Genomic DNA, 24017 nt, shown 5'->3' on the forward strand with positions numbered 1-24017 from the left:
AAAAACAAAAAGCACAGCTCGGCACGCGAAATGAATTCCTAACCAAACCAGACCGCCATCAGATTTCCACTTCAATTTCACAGCCTCGTATCATACCACCCACCCGACAGCGGCATCTTTCATGCTTTGCCATGCGAAGAATTCCTGTCGAAACAATTTTTCGCGGTATTTCACGTCGGCTCGGCCTCCACCGTCGGTCGGCTCCCAACCCATCGCGGTAGTGAAAACGTTTGAAATATTCAAAAAAACAGACCCACTCCCACTTCTTCAAACTATGATCCAAAGCACACGGCGAGCGATAGCACATCCTACTAACCATCCAGCGGACGACTGAACCGAAACTGTTTTGACAGTTACTGAGTCCTTTGGCCACACCACACAGTGCACCTGCTGCTGTTACGGTGCACAACTCCACTTCCCGAAAGTGAAATTCCTCTTTTTTCGCCATTTCCATTGGGTAAGCACCCCTACCCCAGTTATCACTTCCCCCCCCCCCCCCCCCCCCCCCCGGGTTTATGCAAAGCAAAGAGCACGCGGGTCCGAAAGCAGCAGGACACACGCGCGGACTAAAAAAAATAATAAGCGAAAAGCTACACCCGGGCAGCACCTTTGGGGAAAAGGAATGCTAACAACCCGGCACAAACAACAAAGCTTTACTTACGTTCGGTACTGCCTGATGTCTCGGGACCATCTGCGGACGTAGCGCGGCCGGAGGCGGCGGTGCCGGACTGTATCTCGGTTGCTGCATGTTGCACTGCACTGCAAATAGGAAGCGAATAAAAATAAAATAGCGAGCGACATAAAGGAAAGGCCAAGAGGAGAGAGAGAGTAAGCCGCACGGAAAAACTGTCAATAAAAATAAGGCCCGGTGGGATTCGATCACTGACACTGATTCGCTTGGAAAGCATCGAACAGAACAGAGCACGAGAAACAAAAAAAAAACAAATAAAGAATACGATACTAATGGAGAGCTGAGGGATCTTGCGATATTAAGTACCGGTGGACGACAATGTTGCAATGAACGGGCGGCGGAGCCGTTTGTAAAATAGGAACCACTTTCGTCGCGACTCATAAAATACGTTAAACGATATCAATTCAATTCTAGGCTTACGGGGGTAATGGAAAGTTGATTTGATGAGGCACAATTTACCGGCGGCAGGAGCAGCAGATTGAATTTGCATAGAATGAGTATTATCTTTAGTGGAAAAACAAATGCTTGAAATCGAGCTTTACGAGCGCGCACAAACATTGAATAATCAATACGACAAATTATTAAAACTATAAAGGAAGCTTTAGAATGCCTTGCCAACGATTCGCAATCCCCCCCCCCCCCCCCCCCCCCGAAAAACCACCACCCATGTACCACAATACGGTGATGGGAAAGCTAGCCTACAAGCTCAAGACATAATGACACACAATAAACCATCAAACGTACGACCTCCGCCCGGTAACACCGAACCCATAAATCCCACCCAGAACGAACGGAAAGTTTGAACAACAATTTGAATCCGAAAGGGCGAAATCGATTCCACAACGGTTTCAGGTTTTCCGTATCACTCCAGTTTCGCCACGACTGTCGGGCCAGACTTTGTCCACGGATAGAGAGAGAGAGAGAGATTGAACTTTGAACTTTATTTTTACACTGCATCCGAGGGACGGTTGCGGACAGGTGGCAGCGGAGAAAGTGCAGCAGCAGCAGTATGATAAATCAATGCAGAGACAGAGGAGGTCGTCCCTGCCGATCCACGAGATTTTCCCCCACGACACCGATGATAGTGATAGTTTGAGAAATTATTCAATATCAACGACAAAGCATTATGAAACACCATAAAGCATCGACAGGCGGGCACCGGGAGGTTTCATGGTGCAACAAACACAGGAATGGGATACAGTGGGGGGAGGGGGGGGGGGTGGTAGCGGCACGGAATTTATTGCATCCCTATGCAAATGAAAGCAGTATGCAGTGTTCCATGATGGACCATTGAGGAAGAATTGGAAGTATGCGCGGCGGCGGCGGCGGCGGCGGTAGCTGTAGGGACGGAAAACTGTACGACCAATTATGCTTCCAACTTTTGTTTGTCTGATCCCTGGGCGGTTGAGCTGCTGACCACCACGAGTGCACCGGGGCACTAACCGTGACAACGGCACGGAACGGGCCCGAGCGCGCACTCGTCTCGCCACTTGCACGAGCGCAGGATGATGGCACAGCCATAGCGTCACCAGGCTCGGCGTATTTCCGCACAGCATTATGCAGAGGCATAGCGAACAGAAAGCAGCAAAAAACAACTCAGTAGCAAACTCCATAGTTTTAGCTGGTAAAGAATGGCTCAAACTATGTCCACTCGGTTCGTTCCTATTCTCCCTCTCATGTTTCCACAATTTTAAAGCAACCAAAACTGTAGGGCTCCAACGCACGGGTTGCCTTTTGCTGCTCCATGCTCCAGGACACTCGTCCAGAAAGGGGAGTTGGGCCTCCGACTAAAAATAGTCCTCATGGTCCAAGGGACAGAAACGGTAGGAGTGTAGTAGTAAAAATGCTTTCCCTGTGGTTACATACCGAGGGTAGGGATGGCCTCATTTCCGATCAAACGTGTCTATCTCTCTCTCTCTCTCTCTCGCGCGCGCCCGCACGCCACGTCCAGGAATAGGAACATTGGGAAGCTGTGCAAGCTAGGATGGGACAACATTCCGAACAACAACAGCGAAGGAAACAAAAAAAAAGCTGTCTCCATCGGCAGAACGGATGGCATAATCATAAACGGAATAGCCCACTCGCTGCCATTTGTTGGAAGTTGAGCTATTTTTACCCCGAAAATCTCGCCCATTCCCTGGCACGATGCACGACACACGCTTCCGTGAAAGGGACGTCCCATGTTAAGCCCCGGAATGAGGAAGGGAAACGAAAACGGACACTAAGGAGCCGGGAGATGGGAGAAGACATCTTCCTCAAAGACGGAGGTGGATTCGTGGCTGGATGTCTGTGTGTGTTTTTTGTACATAAAAAAGGGATATGTTCTTGGTGTGTACTCCCAGTGCAGAAACCATCAATATCCTATGTGTTTTTTTTGTTGCTGTTGTGGAGGACGCTTTTTCGTGACGTTTTATTTTTGGCCCCTTTTATACGTATCCTTTCATGGTCACGTCCGTACCAAGCGGGTAAGCGGATAAATATAGCCAAAACACGTTTTGGGGTCCCCTAATGATCGATAGTGAAATATAAAATAATACACACCCAGGTTTACATGCGAGGGGTTCGTCGAATGGAATAGTGATATTAATCATCTCTATTTATGTGGATTTTACGAGCTTTGAAAACCACATCATTTGAAGTAGCATTTGATTCAGCTTTCAAGATGAACTTCATCAAATCATTAGAAGTGTTACGATGCTAAACGAATAACTTGATTCATTATTGATTGAAATGGTTGAATAAAAACCATACCACAACACATATATTGCAAAGATGGCTCTCTCTCTCTCTCTCTCTCTCTCTCTCTCTCTCTCTCTCTCTCTCTCTCTCTCTCTCTCTCTCTCTCTCTCTCTCTCTCTCTCTCTCTCTCTCTCTCTCTCTCTCTCTCGCTCGCTCTCTCTCTCTCTTGTCCATTTGAGTATTGAACTCTAGTCGTCTGTTGTGTGTAGGCATGTGCGTTGACGATTATACCATGGGACCGCCCGACCGGAACCACGTTCGCATGCAAATATAAGTGTCTGCGTAGCCTAAATCAATTTCAACTGAAAACGATAATCATTCGGCTATAAACTACTAATAGAAAGACTTGTTCTACTGAAGCCCACTAGCAGAACCGTTTCCACGAGCATGCACCAATAATATATAATCGATTCGCCAACAAAATACACCCACCACTATATTCCCCTTTTGCAAAAGCCAAACGCGGAACCGATATCGATTAGTTCGTCCGTCTAATCACTCAGGTAAAACTGGACTGGGGTACACCCAACCACTCGCTTCCCGCAGAAAGGGGTTTCACGAGCATGGATACACGGACACGTCGCTACGGTAAACTTTTACCCCGTGTTTGCTTCCGGATTATTCCCAGAAATGTCTATCCCATTTTAGCTAAAGGTTCGCATCCAAACCACCACAACCACTTTCGCACAAAAGCTGCACGCATTGCTCCCTTCGACCGAATTGTGCAGAGGGGTTCTTTCACCAAAAGGGAAACCCATTTCCGCCGGACTCCATCACTTCCAGCGCGAAAGCGTCCACCTGCTCTACCACCGTCTGGAATGGTTCGATCCTTGTATCGATCAACAAGCCACGGTCTACAAAACCAATCGCTAAAATCGAAAATCCAAGCCCTATGTGTGGATTCCCACCTGTGTGGCTTTACATGGTACTTAGGCCTGTGGCGGAAGGTTGTAAAGCGGAAAACCGCAAAGTGCGCGATGGTGAGGTGAATCAATTTTAATGTACCTTCGTCAGATATCTCTTTCTCTGTCTCGTTTGAATAGTGTCCTTGCCGCTCCTCCCGCTCAAAACCTTTCCCAAACAAATTCGTCTAATGTTTATCCCTCAGAGATATCTACCTTCACTTCCACGTGCAACCGTACCCATCCTAAATCACAAGGCTTCTTTTTTATTCCATTTAAGATAGCCCTTGCGTCCGTAGTATTCAAGCTCACCGACACAGCATTCATTATCTTAAAGCACACTAAACGTTCATCACCAAATAATAGGTTCCTGCATTCCCGAACCACGATTAAACGAACAAATGATAAAAGGTACAGCTCCACCGCCGTCACCACCAAACATCTGTCTCTGACCACGGTGAAAAGAATCTTCCCGAGGAGTAGTGGGGTAAGGCTGTTTGATTTGTTCCCATTTCCAAGACAGGGAGAGGGAAAGGACCCACGATAATGTGTGCAGAGCTTAGAATACTCTGCTGAAAGCGGCTACCAGCAGCCCCTAGGCCAAAGATATAATAAGGATCCGGGGGAGCCTGCCCCACAGATCTATAAATAGTGTTGTCCGGGAGGAGGTTCTATCTTCCGGTCGGAGAGCATTGAAATTCAGCATCACGGAGCAATAACGATCGGAATCCTTAAATCTGAACGACTGCTATTTGCCTGCAGTCCGAATCAGCAGTTTCGGGTTGTTGTTTTGTTCACGTCTTCGTGCTTCTTCAAATGGGCTTTATTTCCCATTTCGAAGAAACCGGTGAGCTCCAAACCATGCAAGGGAAGGGAGAAGAAAACCATGAACCTATTTATAGCGGTTGTTTTCTTCTCCCCTCGACCGTTCGTATTGCTCTGTATTGATCCAGCGCATGGCAGATGTTGTTTGCAAAGTAAATCGAGGTCGACGCGTTGTGATCGAAACGCAGACACAAAGTGACCCTTTTCCACGCGGGAAATTTTCCCCCAAAACCTTAGAACCACATTTACAAAACTTTGTAAGTAGTCTAACCAGTCCCTGAGGATGGTCTAGGTAACAAGCTCTTATTATGCGAATGGGTCCCAAATTTAATTCCATCTTGAGAGCCCAAATGTTGGGGCGATTTAGCAAAACCAGCCACGAGAGCAATTAGTCGCAACAACCCTTAAGGTCCTTCGCTCCTTCTGCCGGATTGCCTCGACAGCAATTATTTCAAGTATGGCGAACTGCAAACTACCAACATCCTGCACCTTCTTTTCAGCCTTATTCCTCCGGAGCTGCCATTCAACATACCACCATATTGTGGATTTCCAATAGATTGAGTCATTGACGAAACTTACATTCGCTTCAAGTTCGAAATCCAACTAGTGCCGTTTGCGGAATATGCCCTTCGTCTACCCACCCGCAAGTGCTAGCAGGCAGGATGGAATAGTTCCGGGCAAACTAGTGCGCTTTCAATCAATCGACAAACAGGAGCCCGAATTCAGTGGTTCCTCCCAATGGTGGGCTAGACGGGGGATGCTCGTTAAGTTTCCCCGTACCATCGATGGATGCTTGCCGAGCGTGCAGTGCTCTGTTTGTACATTTAAAAGGTACAGTAGGGCCCCATCATCCACGTTCAAATACAAACCTATCCTAACAGAAAGAAGATGTAGTACGTAGAGCGTAATGTGTGTGTGTGTGTGTGTGTGTGTGTGTGTGTGTGTGTGTGTGTGTGTGTGTGTGTGTGTGTATCTGGCAGTAGTACACGACTCCAAAGCACACAGATAAGATTGCAAAATCACGATCGATTCGCGCACGAGCGGAGCTGGCGGATGCGTCTCTCGTAGTGGCTGTCCTAATGAGAAGAAACTCAAGTCCCATTCAAGCCGGGCGTTCCAATTGAGTTTGCAGTAAAGTTTGCAGCCCCGCAGAAGGTGCTTATGCTGCTGCCGGTGCTGCCGGACGATTTGCTAACGGTCGCCGCAGCGCGCCTCCCGAGCTTCCAGAAGCTTCGGCGGGTAAATCAAGAGGTCACGCAGCTTGACACACGCTGCTGTACAAGTTTCCTTCGGCAGCACGCCTACCCACCCGGGTTTTCCCGGGTGAGATCAGATCTTTCAGCACGCTCTCCCCCGCATTACACTTCAGCAGTGTTTATGCTTCTGTAGTAAGTTTATAACCAGCGCTGTATGTGTGGGGTTTTGTGCTTCTTTTCAGATCCCGTTTCCAGGCAAACTCCACTAAAAGCTGTCAGGTTTTAATGCTCTCCTGCCACCTGCCACCTTCACAAAGTGGTCCACCTCCACTTCCTTGTATCTACGCGCTTTGAACGGTTTTATTGGAAGGTTTTTGTTTGCCAATTCAATTATACTTGCCCTCGAGCGGGAGCGATAGAATACATTAACACACCGCTCCGCTTGTGACGGAGTCGGACACTTCGGCGAGGCGTTTCGGGTTAGCACTGGAACTGGCAATACTTACTTCACCACAGCTAGTTGGGGGGAAAAGTTTGCCGAGGACAATCTGATGCCACAGTTAAAGGAAAATCTCAATCCATCTTTCCTTTCGCCTTGGTTGGGGCAGAATATTTGAGCCGCATTGTTTCCTAACCAAATCTCATTTACTTTTGGGGGTGTCAAAACGGGGTGTCCTACGCGCATTGTTTTTCGCCTGTCTGTCTGTCGTCACTTTGTGCGGGAAACAATTGTACAAATGATTGCGCTTGGTAAGCACACTGACACTTGGAGAAATTAAACAAATGTTTCGGGCAAGCTTCTGTACAATGAAGGTGTTATTTTTAATTGATAAATGGTGAATTGCTGGAGTTGGTCTCAGGACTTTGGACTTTGAATCCTGCAACAACTTTGAATTAGTTCAGTGTAACTAACTTTAACTATAGTTTATTTTTAACCTTCATCATTGCCTTTCAACAATAATATGTCTGTGGGATTTGTGCTATTTTAGGCATAACCTTGTGGACATAACTAGGTTTGTGGATATAACCTACATCTAAACAAACAAAAAGATAAAATTAACTTCTACCCTAGTAAAAATGTAATTAACCAAACAGTTCTTCAGTCAACAAATATAAGATGCCAAAGTCTATAGCATAAGCTTTTGGTCGTTGATTTAATCCTTAAAGTCGACGAATTGTGTGCATAATAATTGCACCATTGGATGCCCCGCAGCGAAGAATCGTATAGAAATGATACTATAGTACACTGAGAACTTTAAATATTCTTATTATTACTCTAAAATAAGACAAATCAATTATTTACCATTGAGTTATTTCAAACCATGATCTGCAGAAATAAAACCAAAACACACAAATCATTCAAAATGTGCTGCATTGATCGTCAAATTTATCAACGACAAACATCATCAGTTTTTTCTACTTCAGCTTCAATCTACTTCGTCGACAATTTACTTAAAACTTATTAAAATAGCTGGAGTACACGTAACAAACTACAAATGCACTACTATTCACTCCTTAAATTTCCATCCCACCACTACATCGCAACCCTTGGTCCAATGCGAACCTTGAACCGAGAATTGGGACACATCTTTGACCCAAGTTTTATTAGAAAATTCTAATTAAGTCAAATTAAGAAAATTTAAAACATTTTCAAAACAATCCCAATTCAATGTTAACAGCGGAGAGGAGAACTGCAAGAGTGTCTCATTAACAAAGCTGTCGCAACTCGGCCAAAAGTTAGTAAATTCCTTACCATATCTACGGATCATGCGATGCCGGTGAGTGCCAAAAATCCCCCCCCCCCCCCCCCCCCCCCCCAAAAAACAGAACCTTCAACGGTTTGTTTTTCGCAAGTTTTTTAACAAAACAAAACCATACATCAAATGTTGTTCCGCCAAGTTGTTCTGTAGGAGCAAAAAAAAAAGAAACCAACGACAACAACTGCACCATACTGCAGTGACGACGGTCAAGGATGATGAAAATAACAACCATAACACGCAGCAAAACATCACGGAAACGGAGGGGATAAAGAGAGAGAAAGAGAAAGAGAGAGAGAGAGAGAGAGAGAGAGAGAGAGAGAGAGAGAGAGAGAGAATGGGAGAGAGAACGGGAAAAGCGTCTAACGTACCGTGAATATTTAGTCACTTCTGTGCCCGGCTCGGATGGTTTATGCTTTTTGCTCTTGCACGATTTGTCGCTGCCCGTTTTATTTCGCCAAATGTGGTTTTATTTCACACACACTCACACACACTCACACACGCACTTCGGTATTTTTTTTTGTTCACTGCACTTTTTACTGTGTGTTCACGCTGTCACGCTGCACTTGCACCTGCAATCCCGTTTTTTAATGCTGGGAATTGGGGAAGAAATTGCTAGACGGGATGCACCACCTTCCAGCAATGGGATTTGGTGACAGCCCCCTTTTGCACAATCACACTTACAAACACACACGGACACAGAAATACGGCACACACTGTAGTGGTCACTGCACCCAAACAAACACGGTTGCACGGCTGGATGAGGAGGATTACGAGATGCGAACCGCTCCTAGACTGCAATAAAAAAAAACCCCACACAAACAAACCTATTACAATCACACACCGTTTTGGTTGCACGCGTTGGAAATATAGATTAGGAGACAGGGGTTGTGTTGCACAAGATATAATAAACTTTAGAAATGCAAAAGCAAGGCTAATGACTAGCACGGCGAAAGCCAAGAGTCACCACCATAACACCAATACAAACAAACAGCCTACTTTGGTAAGTTTCACGTCTCAGCGCTCGGGAATTGTTTCTATTGCTTGTTAGTTATTGTTCTTCTCTCACGTTCTTGCTCTCGCACTGACCGGCCACTTCCGATGCACTTGCTCTCTGTCTCTCTCTCTCCCTCTGTCTGTGTCTTCTTTTTTGTCGTTGTGTATCAATATCACGGACAGCAACGCACCAACACACCAAACAACCGCTCGCAGACGATTCACGCACTCGTCCCCACGTAATGCACCGTGTATCCATGCACTTCCGCTCAGCCCGGAGCACAAACCGGCGACGGCGAAGGGATAGAAGCAGGAAGACACACCAAAAAGGACAGCGAAAGAAACCGGACCGGGGATTGTTGTTTTTGTTTTCGTCCCTTTTCGCGGTTCAGGTTTCGCACGCACACACACACACAGAGCGAGGAGGGTTGTTGAAAACCCGGACACAGCTGTTTCCCCATGTCCGTGAATAACAAAACCTACACACGTTTGGTGTAAAACAACGCCTACTAAGCCTATATTACTCCTACCCAAAAAAAAAGTAATTTTACCAAAAGCGTCCTTGGTTTGGTGGTGTAAGTTGTGTAGCGGATCGTTTCGCTGATAGTAACGATTGAAAGTAAAAGATAAAATATTGCTTATTAAACGTCGCCGTCCCCGACAAGGGCTTCTAAACAAATCGTGCCCGTCCGCCTGTCTGTCTGTCTACATTCCTACCTTTCCCTCTTCTCTTCCTGCCCTTATCCTTTTCTAGCACTAATGCATACATGAATGTGATTTGCCCAAAATTGTCGTCATTATGGGTCGGACTTCTGCTATCCCCTCTCTCTCCTGCCGTCCTGTACTGATTGCCGGGTAGGATTGATCAATTTATCACAGCTTCCGAGACCCGCATCCGAGACCCACCCCCAGATCGCCCTCTTCCCCCTGCCCCCTCTGGCTGAAGGGGGAACTGCACCGGCACAGGCACGCACAGGGCCGACGCAAAAGGGCCTCTAGCTCTATTTTCGGCTGCAAAAAAGAGAGAAGAAGTGTATGTGTGTGCTCGTGTCGTCGTCGTGTGTGTGTGCGGTGCCTAAATTTGATTAAGCATCCGCACCTATTACAGCACCACTGATACGGGCTTGGGCCTGGCAGATGAGGATGCTGCGGCTGCTGCCAAATCAAATGCCACCCGCGACACGGGCAGAGGGTGTGCCGGGCGGTGTACAGAATGTTGTTTCGTGTTGTTTCTTTTTCGGCACCCGTTCCCCGTGTTCCGTTGCGTTCTGTTTCCACCGGTGTACGGGTGTGCAGGTGTGTGTGTGTTTGGTTGTGCACACGCAGGCGCATTGTTCCACCGCCGTGCGCTGCAAATGTGTATGCAAGCCTACTGTGTTGGGAGCACCACACCGCGGGCTTACGGTAAGCGGGGCTGCACTGTTTGTTACCATTTCCCAAACACACACACACGCGCGCGCAGGCACACACATTTTTCCACCATCACTATTCACACGTTCACCACCCTTTCGTTCCTTCCGCTTATCACCGTGCACCGTGCACCTAGAAGGATTATGATTTCACGTGATTTGCATTAGAGCGAAGAAGGGAAAAAAGCGTAACGTCACTCGCACCTTCCACACACGAACCCCTCTCTACACCTCTGCACCGGTTTGTGACGGAGAAGGCAAGGTGTGTGTGTGTGTCTTTCTCACTGTGTTGACTCGTTTTGGGAAAAAGGACAAATTAGATTTGCACAGCCGCTTGCAGCCCGGATCATTTGGCCGGAATATATGCAACTTGCAGTCACACGCACGCACGCACGCACGAATCGAATCACCACGGATGTTTACCACTACCACAACAACGCAACCTACCGCAGGCACGGCCAAATTCAGCAGACAGAATCGTCGTTCGGGGCTCTCTTCAACGTTATCGTTGTCGTCGGCTGTTTTGCTGCGGGGTTTTTGGTGACTTTTCTCCCTCCTCCGCTTCTACACACACGCACACACACCGGCAGACAAACCCTGCGTCTGGCCAAAAACACCCGACCCGAACCCGACGTGCGACAGCGCGATGAAAGCTCGAGCGAGCTGTCACTTCGTACGGCTTTTTCGTGTTTTTGAATGCGCGCCGTGACGGTTAATCGGTTGTTCGTTGCATGGTTGCAATTATAAAAAAAAGATTTATTCTGTCTTTTAAGAAGAGTAAAATCCCCGATTAAGGAAAATCGATGTGAAATGAAGTTTAAAAGCAATGGGAAATTATTCCGCAAATCTTTTCCGACATTTGTAACGGTTTTCGGAAGCTTCGAGCTGGGAGATTATTGTCCCAAAACATCGATATGTTGATAACAAATCTTACTAAACAATTTCTCACCACTTGAGAATGTTCAAAAGAAGCATCAAATTGACAGATTTCCGATAAAATCGCTGCTGCGTCGGCGCAATTCCCATTCAGCTTTCCCATTGTGCAAGCAAACACACTAGCGCCATCTACGCAAAGCTTTCAATTTGAATACAAAAGCTCGCTGTTAAACGCATACCCCAAAGAAAGCCGTTGGCAAAACGATGTCTTTAGTAAATTCGGATATTATGAGTCCTTTTTTTAAAGAAACGATTGTTTGGTGTTTATTCTTCTTTTCTTTTCATTATTCCGTCATTCTATTTTTCTTTTGTTCTTTCAAAATTGGTCTATAAAAAGTGTGTTTGCGTGTATGAACTAGCGCAATTGCCATCAACAGGAACAGCAGCTTGCGCAATTTGCTATCGCTTTAAGGCTTTCGTCTAACTACGGCTATGTAAAATTGCAGTTATGTTTTGTTTGGTTTTTCTCACAGGAAAACTTTGTAAAAATCCATGATTTTAGTCAGATAGGAAGTTGATCTTTCTTAGGCTCGCTTTGGAAGACTTGAGTGATCTTGGCGTTATTGCACGAATAGTTATGACAGACGGAGGTGGTGTGTACTAACACAGGAGCAGTAGTGCTGCCCGTGTCAGTGAGAAAAAACAATTGGTCTAAGTAAGTGAGGCGGCGGCACCGCATACGACTCATATCCACGCCCATTCCGGTGTGATGTGCTCAAAGTCCCACACATCCGGGTGGCCCTGGTGGCGCACTTCGAACGGCAGTATTCGACTCCAATCGAACGGATGGGAAGCGACCGTGGCGGCGTCGCCGTGGCTCGCTGTCGCTGTCTTTTGATCGGTGGCGGTTGATTGATGTAGCTGTTCCGATTTCACGATGCTCCGTTTGGCCGCCTGGCCCGGGGTGCTGCGGGCCGGATCGTACAGGGGTCCCGAGTACGCCCGGAAGTGTACCGTACCGTCGGCCGTTTCGGTGTACATCTTCAGATCGATGTTGCCGAAGGCGGCCGGTTCATCCTGATCGAGATCGCCCCGGTAGGCGGACTGGCGGAAGAAGCGTGCCAGCGTCTCCAGGTCGGTAATGTTCTGCAGGATCTTCTCCATCGTGGAGGACGGAGCGGTAGTGTTGGTTGCGTTCGCCGTAGCCTGTCCGATGTCGAGCGCTTCCTTGAAGTAGGGCACCCCATTCGTTAACCAGTACCCGTCGGACACGATCTTGTCGGTGATGTCTTCCGCGTGCAGCCGACCGGGCAGCTGATCCACCACCCAGAACATGCCCGATCCAAAGGTATGACCAACGCTGGGTTCCACCACCAGCTCTTCCCCGGCGACCGGTTCGGGTGCTTTTGGAATCGTCACCATCCGCACCTGACGGATCGAGGACAGATGCTCCTTAAAATCATCGTCCACGTAGTCTTCCATCCGCTTCGTTACAATGCGCTGATGTTCACCGTCCGCTACCACATCCTGTCCGCCCCCAGCAGCAATGTCATTGTCCTCCACTGACTGGTCCACCGCCACCGATGCCGGGGAGGTTGCAAGCAGCTCCACCTCAGTCTCATTGCTTCCCACAAACCGTGACATATCGATCACCAGCCACTGCTTCACACCCGTCGACGGGTTGCGGGCAAAGTACCGCGCCCAGGACCGACCACTGTGCCCCAGCCGATTCGCTGCCATTACGCGCGGTGCCAGCGAAACCGAGCGCACTAAATCGATTTTGCGCCACAGATCCACGTGCTCGTTTTCCATCTTCACGCCGGCCGCCACCAGCCGGTGCTGGCGGCGTCCACTGATCACGTAGAAATCGTCCAACGATGCCAGCACACCCGGATACCCGGTAAACACAATGTTCGTACCCGGCACGACGGCGCGATCCTCATCCTCCGCGGCCTGCGCGGAAACAACAGTCCGTGCCGTCTCCGCTGAGAGGTGATACCGCAGCGTGTACTTCTTCACCATGCGCAGCATCGACGAGTAGCTACCATCGGACGTGTGGCCGAGCAGCACCTTTGACTGTCCGTTCGGTTGCTGCAGCAGCTTGAGCAGCATAATTCCCTTTGCCGGTTCCGGCTTCAGGCCACTGTTTTCCATCAGAAAGTTGGTGTAGTAGATCTTCAGGTCGCGTATATCGACAGCGGCGTTCATTAGCAGAAAGTCCTGCTTAGGAATTTCGTAATCCATGCGCGATCGCTTCACACCCTTCCGGAAGCCAATCTCGAGCCCATCCAGCTGATCGTAGAACAGCGCAATCTGGTACCAGTAGTAGTCGTGCTTGCCCTTCATATCGGCCATCTTCTTTACCGTGTCCACGTTCGTGGTGATCAAACCGCGCAACCAGTCGCAGAACTCCTCCGACTCTTCATCCTTCGAGCAGACCGCATCGATCGTGCTGTGGAATTCAATAAATAATCAATCAGAACCTTTACTGTAGCTCTTATAAGCCAAAGTACGATCACTTACTTGGACCAGTGCATGTAGATGTTGTGCCACGTCAGTGCACCCTCCATAATGCCAGCCGCATACGCCTGCACCGTGTCCGTGTAGGTAGATTGAGATTCTAGCTCAAGCTGAGACCAACCGTTCGTTAGGATGCTGTCCCGGAAGCAGGCACGGACCGCACCCTTCGGCACCTGGTCGAGATCATTGCGCTGGCCCCAGAACTCTAGCCGATAGCCGGAGTTCCGTGCCCAGTAGGTGGTGGCACAGTAGGTCCCGTTGTAGCTGGGACTGTTTGGGAACGGAAGAAACAAATAACGAACAAAATCGTCAGTAAAGATCACACTCTGTACTCTGCACTCGATCTTTCGCGATCTTCTTACATAGACTGAACACCAGAACTTACCGCTCCATATCGGCGAGGAATAGAGCAGCGACTGCTAGCATCAGTGCACCGATGAGTATGTACGACCCTATACGGGTCTTATGCCAGGAAGCACCGACTACCTTCAACATGACGAGAGCCGTTTCCGTGCAGTAAGGTGGCACAAATGCAGCAGCAAATTTGGAATGTTTTGCGACGAATCACCTGATGCGCTATACACGCTCCCCAAATACAACAACAGCAGATAAGCAGGAGCAGAGTGGAGACAGGAACAGGATCGAACCAGCTGTACAGGGTGTTTTAACCTCCCAGATGGTCGGTGGCACACGGATCGCTCTATGGCTTCCAGCAATAATTGAGGTCTGCAATAACGAGCGGCAGGACGGCAAACAGGTGCAGCAGAATGGTGGCAACGGCGTAGTAGCTGTAGCAGAACAGTTCCCCCAATCCACGGATCCCCGATGGTACACCGTTTGGGCAGACGGATGCCGGATGGGACGCCGCTGTTAGATGCCTTACACACTGGACTACTCTCATTGGAAAGTCGGTTGAACGGTGGTTGATTTCGTGTGAGCGTCCCCTTAGGACGTTGCCGGGCTGATGCGCTGAATCTTCCTTAAGGCCACTACTACTTCTTCTTCTTCGTACAGTTCCTAGTAGATCACCAATCAACGGAATAGCACCATACCACACACTCTGGCTGGTGCTGGCGGAATGAGACGACAAATGGAGCACTCTGGAGGGGAAGAACAAAAAAACAAAATAAACGACTTCAATTTTACTTCACTTGGTACTGGCTTCAACTACTGAGATTTTGTTAGTGAATTAGTGAATAACGAGCTCCTAATCAGGCTTCGCAACACAAGCCTTAGTACTTCCGTCACAAACAGCGTACTGAGCGCGATTTGGCGAAACAACAGGCGATCACAACACCTCACGATCAATTTGCTAGCGATTATTCCCACCCTCTTCTCATCTGCTTCACACCTTCCGGTTTCCATTTCATCTGATCGCGAACGCAAACGTGATTGCGCGACAGCACCGCGGGGTTTTGGCATTTAATGTGACGAAAGCTGCCGAAGCGTGACGCGCTGCCACCACCACCACCACCACCACCACTACCAGGGAGGATGACCATGGATGGGGGTCGAATTCCACGGGGTTTGCCATCAAAGGCCCTCTCGGCGTATTGCAAAAGCGCTTCAGCAGAGCGGCATCATTCACTCCGTATACTCGCATCGACTGGAAAAGAGGACGAGCGCGTGCGTTGTCTGCGATAGCACGATGATAATTGAACAGTGTACGGTGGTGGGGGTTATAGCTACTACTCCATCCATCGTATCGGTGTCAAATCGTGCGGGAGGAGTAAATACAGGCGTTTAGTACATTGAAGGCGTTATCGGTAGTCTATCTTGCACAGGCGGAAAGTTTGATTAAGAGGACCTGCGTATTGGAGGTGCTAAATGTCGATCCGGAAACAGCATGACGGTATGTCGTACAGCAGATAAAGAGGCAAACAATGATTCATACAGGACCAGCAAGCGATAGAGTGAGAGAGAGAGAGAGAGATGTTGATTTGAACAGTATTCGCTAATTATGAGTCATTGTGGGATTCACCCAACTTACGAAACTTACGATAAACAGTGGTGGAGAAGAGCTTGATCCTACACGATCTTACAAGATAAGAATCATACTGCTAAACAGTTGTCGTTTATCAGCAGTCAGGTTGCATTTGCACTGCTACCTCGTGAATCATTTCACATCAAACTCTGAGGAAACAGACAATAGCCTTGTTGTTGTCAAAAGCTTGTCAAAGTGCCAACATTTCCCTCACCATCGGCTGTGCCGGGTGGACGGGTAGAGGTTACGAATGTGGTTCAAATGCGGACAAAGTTCCACCAGCGTATCTGTTTAGTGTCGTTCATTTCCCTATCGATCGGCGTCCGTCCATTTGCTTGTCTGCGTCGTGTATATCTACCGCGCAAAATCAGGGGTAAACGATCTCGTGCCATCAATCAAAATGGATCGCTCAGATCGTAGGTGTCATGTACCGGTTTGTCTGTCATTTTCTTTTTTTTTTTTTCAATTCGCGAGAGAACCAGTTAGTGATCCTACCGCACTACTGGAAATAGATCACACGTGGACGGCACGCCAACTGACTGTGATCGAACTGTAGAACCAGCTAAAGCCACGTGCGTCACGATGCCTATACCTTTCAAGGACGATCTTAACGAGGTGTTCGGTAAACGTTTGCAACAATCTGCCTCATTCTCATTGCAACGATCGCATCCGTCCCGTGTTATCAGTTCCGTTTCGCAGTAGTACACCACCCCACCAGACATGCAATCGAACCTCTTCTTCTACCCTGCCCTCCCACAAACCTTCAGACACGTTGAGCGCAGCTGTACATGCGAAGGTTGCCCCCGACAGTGGAGCGCGCGTGGAGAGGCACAAAAAAAAGAGCAGACAACAGGCTTGCTAAACACAGTGCCGCAATGATATCAAACAGTGTAAGATAGTGTGAAGTGAGGTTGTGAACATAGGTGTACTGGAGGAGTATTTTTTATGGATGTTACTACTACCTGCTACCGGAACTGCTGGTACAACTCCGGGGATGGTAGGTGCTGCTGCTGTTGCTGCTGCTCTGCCGCTCCGGACAACAACTCCTCTGTTCGGGCGCGAACTTCGGCTCGGTCTGCTGGCGGCACCGGGAACTCACGTGCGGTTGCAGACGTGTCAACCCATTGGAATGAGGCGGTTGGGTCGCTGTTGCCGTGCACTGTGGAGCCCTGTGAAGAAGAGCGATCGTAAAGACGCATCGTTGGAGAAGAGTGAGGCATGAGCAAATGTATGGAGAGATGGTGATATGCTTATACAAGAATGTCTTATTGTAATGGGGTCGTTTTATTGGAGCGATCTCAGATTTTTGCACACTTCAGACGTTTGGAGATCGAGTGTGTAAGTCTGTTACTAAGAGACAACTGTTGCCCAAAGAATGAGCCGGTTTTGCAAGAGACCATTCCGTCCCCTAATATTTGTCTTGCCTGGTAAACACCGACCCACCAAACGAACGATACGGATTTAACCTCTTGGAACCTTGGATTGCCCACGCCCGAGCGGTTGAACACGCTCAACCAAATGATACGGACTACGGCAAGCAGCTCGTGAAGATTATTCGAGTAAACAGACCGTAAAAAAAGACCGGCGTCGTCGTCCGGCAAAAGTACACAAAAGCCGGATTTCTCCACTCAGACGAATCGCGTTTTCTGTGAAAGGGGTATTGTTTTGGCGTCAGCAAAACTGCCAATTTAGCAAAAAAGATCGTCGCGTGTCACCCGCGTCTTGCAGAAGATATTTGATCACCACAGATCACGTTGGAGGTCCCGGAGGAAACGTTGTTTGTTTATTTTGCCACGATCATGTGCCCGTTGTTGGCAGTCGAGTCGATCGAGTTCTGTGACCCTGGCGGGTCGCGCAAAGGGAAAACGGCGACAGAAACTTGAGCGACTCAGCTGGATTGTGTTAGTGGACGGGTTAGCATTTACTGCAAGCAGTACAATTCTCTCTTTTTAAAGAGCCAACAAACCTGCACTTGTGTACCAGACGATCGTCTGTGCAGCGTTTGGAGCAGACGATTAGTTGCTAGCGATGAACCGTTATGTGAGTTGAAGACTTTTCCCATGAATTTGTTAAACAAACAAATGAATGGGAAATTTTGCAAAAATAGATCACAGGCGCGCGCGTGACCGATTGCCCAAGATGACCTATTTCACGCGCAAAGTCAAGAGCGTCAAGATACTTGGTGCTGATACGATCACTTAGCACGAAACGAGTAAATAATGGTAGTCACATATTCGCATTCGGCTGACGACACACGCGTAGTTTGTTTTGCGCACGGCACGCCTAAATACTGCTGAAATGTTCACGACACTCTCACCAGTTGATATCACATCCAGTTTGCTCCTTCAGCTTCCTAACTTCCTAACAAACGCGGCTGTCTGCCAGACGTATCACTTTTGCAAAATACTGCTTTTTTCTCTTACACTAAATAAGGAACTTTGGAAGGAATTATGTACGTTTGCTAAGGTAACGACACTTTGCACGTCTTCAGAAATGTTCCATTCTCTTTGCAGCGCTTCGAAATGGCTTTCCCTGAACTCGTTGGCTGAAGCTATTTCCCTGCTAGGCACGGTTGCCGCTAGCAGTCAAGAACTTCCTGCACCGACAGCGGAACGATTTCAACTGTGCGATGGCGACGTAGTAAATCGCACCGCAAGCACCAGCGCAATCATCAGCGCATTCGACGACCCATTAGGGCGACTACGGGGAAGCTGTAAAGCTGCAGGCGGCCAGGTACGGCGTATCGTACTCTTCCCCTCGCCACAGCTTACATCGACCGTTCGTATGTCTAAATTTAAACAAAAACAATCCCCGCGAACGAACAACATCATGCCCGTCCATTGCCGAAAAGTCCGAACCACCGCCACCACATAGTATGATCGTAGTGATCGTGTACAAACACACCCCAACGTCCACAGGAATTCAGCCATTTCTCGAGACCACCAACATCGGTTGGTGGTTCGTGGTGAAAAGTGAAAATTAATTCATTCTTTCTTTTACTCCAAGAGAGAGAGAGAGAGCCGGATTTTCTACAGCTGGTTCGCCAATTTCCAAAGAATTCCAATCGCGTACGGCTAAAGTCGATCCATGACCTCATTGGATTGGAATGAATAAAAACGTTCCGGTAGCACTCCGTTTTTCGTGGAAAAACAAGGGTGGAAATCCGGGCAGGAAGCGGGATCGTTTCATTCATGAATGCACACAGCATGGTTCTGGCAGGGGGTTTGAAGATCGCGTACAGTTCGCGCGGGAAATGGGCAAACACGGAAGTATATTCGGGCGCGTGTTTAGCGCGATCTGAGTAGTGGCTTGCTAGTACACCACGCGACTTATACACGAGGCGGGCGCTAGTGGCGGCATTAATTGGTCCGAGGTCAACGGAAATGGCTGCCAAAACACGAGCAAAGGAGCACACGACCGAAGCGATCGGTTTGGAAGATGATTTGAACAGAGTTCAAATGGAAATGCGTTTTAAAATACTTGTAAATCACTCCAGCTAATGGAATTTGATGAAATTCTCCTTCCCAAATCTATACACAATTATTTAAACATACCTCAACGCGGTGTAATTTGAATCATTAAAACTCACAATTTTGTTGAAACAAATAGTTTAAATGCAACACACATCTACCAAACAAAGAGCCTACTTTGATATTCCACATCCCAAAGTTATTCCTCTACAGCTCACTAAATCAAAAAGTATAATCTCTTATCTTACAGTTGACATTCTCTCCAGGCCACGTGCTCTCTCCAGTACATCTCGTTCCCTGGCAACGTGGTTAGTGACAAATGCGCTTCAATTTTCCATTTTTCACCGACACCGCTTCAGTATTTAGCGCTTGCCCTGGCATCTACTAAACACGAGTACTGAGACAGCAGATAAGTGATCGTTCAAACAAGATCACTTTCAATGTCAGTGTAAATACGTAATCTTTTCCCCTCCGGCGGAAGCTAACATCTTTCCGCACGGGCGTTTGTTGCTATTGTTGTTATTGTTGACAGGATCGCCAACCGTTTGACGTGTTTACTATCCCGCCCTGGAGCCATCACGGGCAAAGCAAAAGGAAAGGGGGGAGAGGATGAATTATTCAGCAATGGAAACTACCACAATTAACATGTCCGCCGTACCACCTCGCGATCGTCGGTCCGCAAATGTCTGACGAAACATTCGGCGCCCCGGTTCGGCACTGTTTGCGCTGCGTTAGCGCAACGTGATCAGTAGATGTGACGTGACGACTTGCCAGTAGATTAAACCCGGCGTTGACTGTTTCGATTTGTGTGCTTGATCGATCGTATTAAAAAAAAAAGCAATGGTGGCGCTCTGAAGGGATTGATTGAACGAGCGTTTAAATGGTTTAATTGAAAGTGGAGAGAGGGGCGGAGCATTTCTTTTGCGTTCTGGGCGCAAACCTTTTTTCAGTACGCTTTATTCTCTTATGCAAGATGTAGCCAATCAAGTGTTAGGAAACTCATTGATTTTAATTGATGTAAAGTTGTCTGAAAAATATTCTTCTTTGCTAATGAAACCATATGTGCATGGAGCCTCATATAACGCTTGAGTTAGCTTATTACAGGGGTTTTTGCCTAACCTCATAACCAAATAATTGTAAAATGTACAAAAAAAAACCTTTAAACGATATTTTTTCACTCTTTCATTCAATTCACATTGGTCATTGGATTCGATTAACAATTGACAATGAGATTTTATGAATTGTATGTGAATATTACAACGTTGAAGTGAGTAGAGAAACCCTGTATTTCTGACTTATTAATATTCAAAGCAGAAATGTTAAAGCGCTCATTTGAGAAGGCAACTAAGACGGGAGCCGAACCTCATCCGAGTTAGTAGAAGACATCACGTCTTCCATATAGACCATCGATCCGAGATCACCACCACACTCAAAATGGAGTATGGAGTAAATATATTTCGAGAAAGGTACATTATTAGCACCTCATTGCCCATTGCCATAAGGCAGTACCTCTTATCTCGCTACAGGGGTTCGTCGAAAAAGCAACACCAACGCTGATAACAGCAGAAAGGTGCCACACAAAATGCAGCAGACGGCCCAGCAAGAATACTTCGATTTTATGACGTGGATTTCATTTCATTTCATTTCAATTGGCAGCACGTGGAAAATGTTTAGGCCGATGGTGCTCATCTTTCAAAGTGACATACAACACCAAGACAAACGTGTGCGTGCATGTGTCAGTGTTGGTTTGTATGTGTCTGTCGGCGTTTCATTAGGGTAGCACGTTCTGGCAAACGCGAGGACTTTCCGGAATGTTCAGTAAATGGAATTAATATCCAATGTTCTATGCAACAATTAACATGAAGAAAATGGACATTAAATTAACCAAAAAAAAAATTCACTTTACTAAACATTTCAAGCACAGTTGTAAGGATTCATTCTTTGGTGTAGTTCCCACATCTATATCTATGCTCAATGCTGCATACAACACACACATTTGGCGGGGAGGAGAGATCAATTTACGACGAAAAGGCAGAGCAAGAATATATGCGTGCAGTCTTTAAGAGTTATTTTTGTAGTTGTGTGTTAAGCGGAAAGGTTCCCACCATGTGGGAACGAAGCTGATAATCGCCGAACCGAGCTCGCTTTCTCGCTTAGGTCGATCTGAGCACACTTTGCGTATGGGAGTCTTTTTCGTGCTATGGTTTGGGGACATTTTGATTGATTATTCCCAACAGTTTGAACAGTTTGCTTCCGTTGCGATTAGGATTGCACATGGAATGTCCACGAGAGTATCTATTTAAAACTATCTTACAAGTCTACTGAAATACTTACCAGTGTAATCGCAATAAGGAACGTGGCGCTTAGATTCAGTACAAGTCGGCTACGGCTATGGCCAACGATCACAATTGTGCTTGAGATATCAGGGACTTCTTATGTACGAGATCCGATTGAAGAGCGGCCTGAACCGGGCCAGCAGGGTCTGCAGGAAGCAACTGCTTTCGCTCTATAAGGCAATCTGAAGGCCCCCACCTGGGACGACGAAAGACACTTCAGCTTCAGGTACCACTTTCTCCGAGATGTTTCCCACACACTTTCTTCGCGTGTCGTCGCTCTGGTCGGATCGGATTTGGAAAGGGAGCTGCTAGCAACACACACTTACAAAACCAGTAACACTTCTGGACTACCTTCGCTCGGCGATTATGCAAACGCAGCAGCAGCAGTAGCAAGGGCCAAATTTTTCGGCGTTGAGCGATTTCGAGAGCACGTTACTTCACGCCACCACCCACCGAAAGGAACGACAGCAGAACCTGATATAACTTGCTGTGTTTTATGGGATCCTTCCGATTGACACGACACTACCGACAGAGAACGGTCGTTAAACGGGGGATATATTACGATAAACTACACAACAATAACACACACAAAAAACAATACGTAAGGTAAACCGAAGGTAATATATAGCAACTACGGATACACCCCGTGGGACTACATTTGTAACAGTCGGGGGAGTTTGGAGCTGCTTTCGCGTGATTTGATGTTGGTTTGTCGAGGTGATTTTGGGTAAATTTGACTAACAAAAAAGGAAAACTGCACGCACGAATATCACGATACGTGTGTGCGCACGGGGTTTGTTCACGCGCGTGTGTCTTGCACAAGGTTAGGAAGAACAGTGACGGGCACGGGCCCATTCGCTATCTTCGCTAGTTTGATCCCACACGTTCGTTACATGGGGTTAGTACGCACACACGCACACAACAGCAACAACAAATGTGCGGGGTTCGGGTTGTGTGAGTCAGCGTGTGCATTGCGTGTTGGTGTGTGCGGACGTGCGGTATCGCATGAGAGGTTGCCTTGGGCAAGTGAGGCCTGTGCTATGTCACCCACCAATGGAAAAAGCATGAACGCTTAGGAAAAGTTGAGAAACTTAGCAAAAATTTATGAAAAACTGTATTTACTATAAAAATTGGACACAAAATTGCAGTATAAAACCCGATCTAGTCAAGTTTTTGAACCACAAAGAATAATAAATCACTTCTGAATTACAAAACGACATTAATTTTTTTTTTAATTTATATATTTTTTATGATAAAGACCATCTATTTTTCACCGTCGTATCAATTCTGGACTCTGCTAATCAACTCTTAAATGTCTTAGACACGCTCAAGTAAGTAGGAAGATCATGGAAGATCACGATCGATTAAAAGATCATCATTTTTAATCGATCAGACGTTCATTTTTTTTTTGCTTTACCTAAGCAATCTATTTTTTCATAACTCACAAAACTATTCACAAGACATACGAAAAAATATTATCCCTTAAAATCTGAGGTACAAAATAATAAGATAAAAATCAAATATTTAACTAAGAAATAAAATCAGGAACAACACTGTGCAGACTATGTCGACCGGTGTCGACATTGAAACTGCGAGCGATGCGCAAGGTTTGTAGAGTGCTCGGTTGCTATGGAGATGGCATTGGCTGGTTATACACCTCTTGTATTGCGCTGTTTGGTGGAAGCAGTTCCAGCAACTTGGAATTTATGTTATGCTTTGAATTCAAAACGAGCAACATTCCAACATTCAACACACCAAGAAAATTCATTTGTATCCTCGCGATTTACTTAACCATTTCCTCATTTACACTTTACAGCTGTGTTCACTTTGTGGGCAATATCGACACAACACTCCAGTTAACGGCCGTTTGTCGGCTTCTACTTACGTTATTTTGCACTGCAAGTCTGCCAGAGGCTCACTACAATTCCAGCTAGCTGCACTTCACTACACTTGGCAAACCTATTTGAAGGAACCCATTTGTGGCTCATTATCAACTGGTCCCTGTTTTCGCTACTGTCGTCTACCCGGTATTGACACAGCTGTAAAAAGCTGGTGAAGCATCGAAGCTTTCAGGCGAAGAGTGACGCGTTATGGCGGTATTGAATTTGTACAGCCGTTTTTCATCGATTGATAGATAAATTCTTGTTGCTCTGACGTCCTTAGCGGCTAGACAAAACATCATCGTATTTTGTTTTGGCATATTGGCCGGCATACACAATTAGCTTCCCTTGTGTTCGTTCGTTTGATCGATTAGCTTTTTCTTCCTACGACTCATCAATAACGGCCTTGCAAAAACATTTGAGAATTGTCTTCTTA

The 24017-nt window shown here is 47.0% G+C and overlaps 2 protein-coding genes across 22 annotated transcripts in view; both read right to left on the reverse strand.

Moving 5' to 3' along the window:
* The window catches only part of LOC1276638 (protein alan shepard), a 203991-nt gene extending 192836 nt beyond the window's left edge, over positions 1 to 11155 (reverse strand). For 5 of the 16 annotated variants that reach the window (XM_061645402.1, XM_061645394.1, XM_061645392.1 and 2 more), the window contains exons 1-3: positions 10963 to 11150; positions 8482 to 8905; positions 662 to 759 (exon numbers count right to left, since the gene is read on the reverse strand). In XM_061645402.1, the coding sequence (XP_061501386.1) occupies positions 662 to 748 (87 nt within the window). In that variant the 5' untranslated portion in view covers positions 749 to 759; positions 8482 to 8905; positions 10963 to 11150. Of the gene's footprint in view, positions 1 to 661; positions 760 to 8481; positions 8906 to 10536; positions 10924 to 10962 lie in introns of those variants that run through there. The other 11 variants (XM_061645398.1, XM_061645388.1, XM_061645403.1 and 8 more) reach the window with 8 other exon arrangements.
* A 555-nt stretch (positions 11156 to 11710) lies between these two features.
* Positions 11711 to 23033, reverse strand: LOC1276644 (putative phospholipase B-like lamina ancestor). Of its 6 annotated transcripts, none has more exons than XM_316013.5 (5): positions 21700 to 23033; positions 16858 to 17064; positions 14297 to 15011; positions 13915 to 14181; positions 11711 to 13843 (listed from the first exon to the last, which is right to left on the reverse strand). In XM_316013.5, the coding sequence occupies exons 3-5, from the start codon at positions 14404 to 14406 to the stop codon at positions 12136 to 12138; spliced, it is 2085 nt and encodes a 694-aa protein (XP_316013.5). In that variant the 5' UTR covers positions 14407 to 15011; positions 16858 to 17064; positions 21700 to 23033; the 3' UTR covers positions 11711 to 12135. The 6 variants fall into 6 exon arrangements, with proteins under 6 accessions (XP_316013.5, XP_061501421.1, XP_061501422.1 ...); XM_061645437.1 differs by lacking the exon at positions 21700 to 23033 and adding an exon at positions 17862 to 18594; XM_061645438.1 differs by lacking the exon at positions 21700 to 23033 and adding an exon at positions 18213 to 18522.
* Between the last annotated feature and the right edge of the window lie 984 nt (positions 23034 to 24017).

This window comes from Anopheles gambiae, chromosome 2, assembly GCF_943734735.2.
Source record: "Anopheles gambiae chromosome 2, idAnoGambNW_F1_1, whole genome shotgun sequence".
Lineage (NCBI taxonomy): Eukaryota > Metazoa > Arthropoda > Insecta > Diptera > Culicidae > Anopheles > Anopheles gambiae.

What these genes read in the sequence shown, in the direction of transcription:
- LOC1276644 (XM_316013.5), bottom strand. Translation starts at nt 14,406, where the DNA reads ATGTTGAAGGTAGTCGGTGCTTCCTGGCATAAGACCCGTATAGGGTCG. An exon ending in TTCCTCGCCGATATGGAGCG is followed by an intron (nt 14,182 to 14,296) that starts GTAAGTTCTGGT and finishes GTTCCCAAACAG; the next exon opens with TCCCAGCTACAACGGGACCT. An exon ending in ATCTACATGCACTGGTCCAA is followed by an intron (nt 13,844 to 13,914) that starts GTAAGTGATCGT and finishes TGAATTCCACAG; the next exon opens with CACGATCGATGCGGTCTGCT.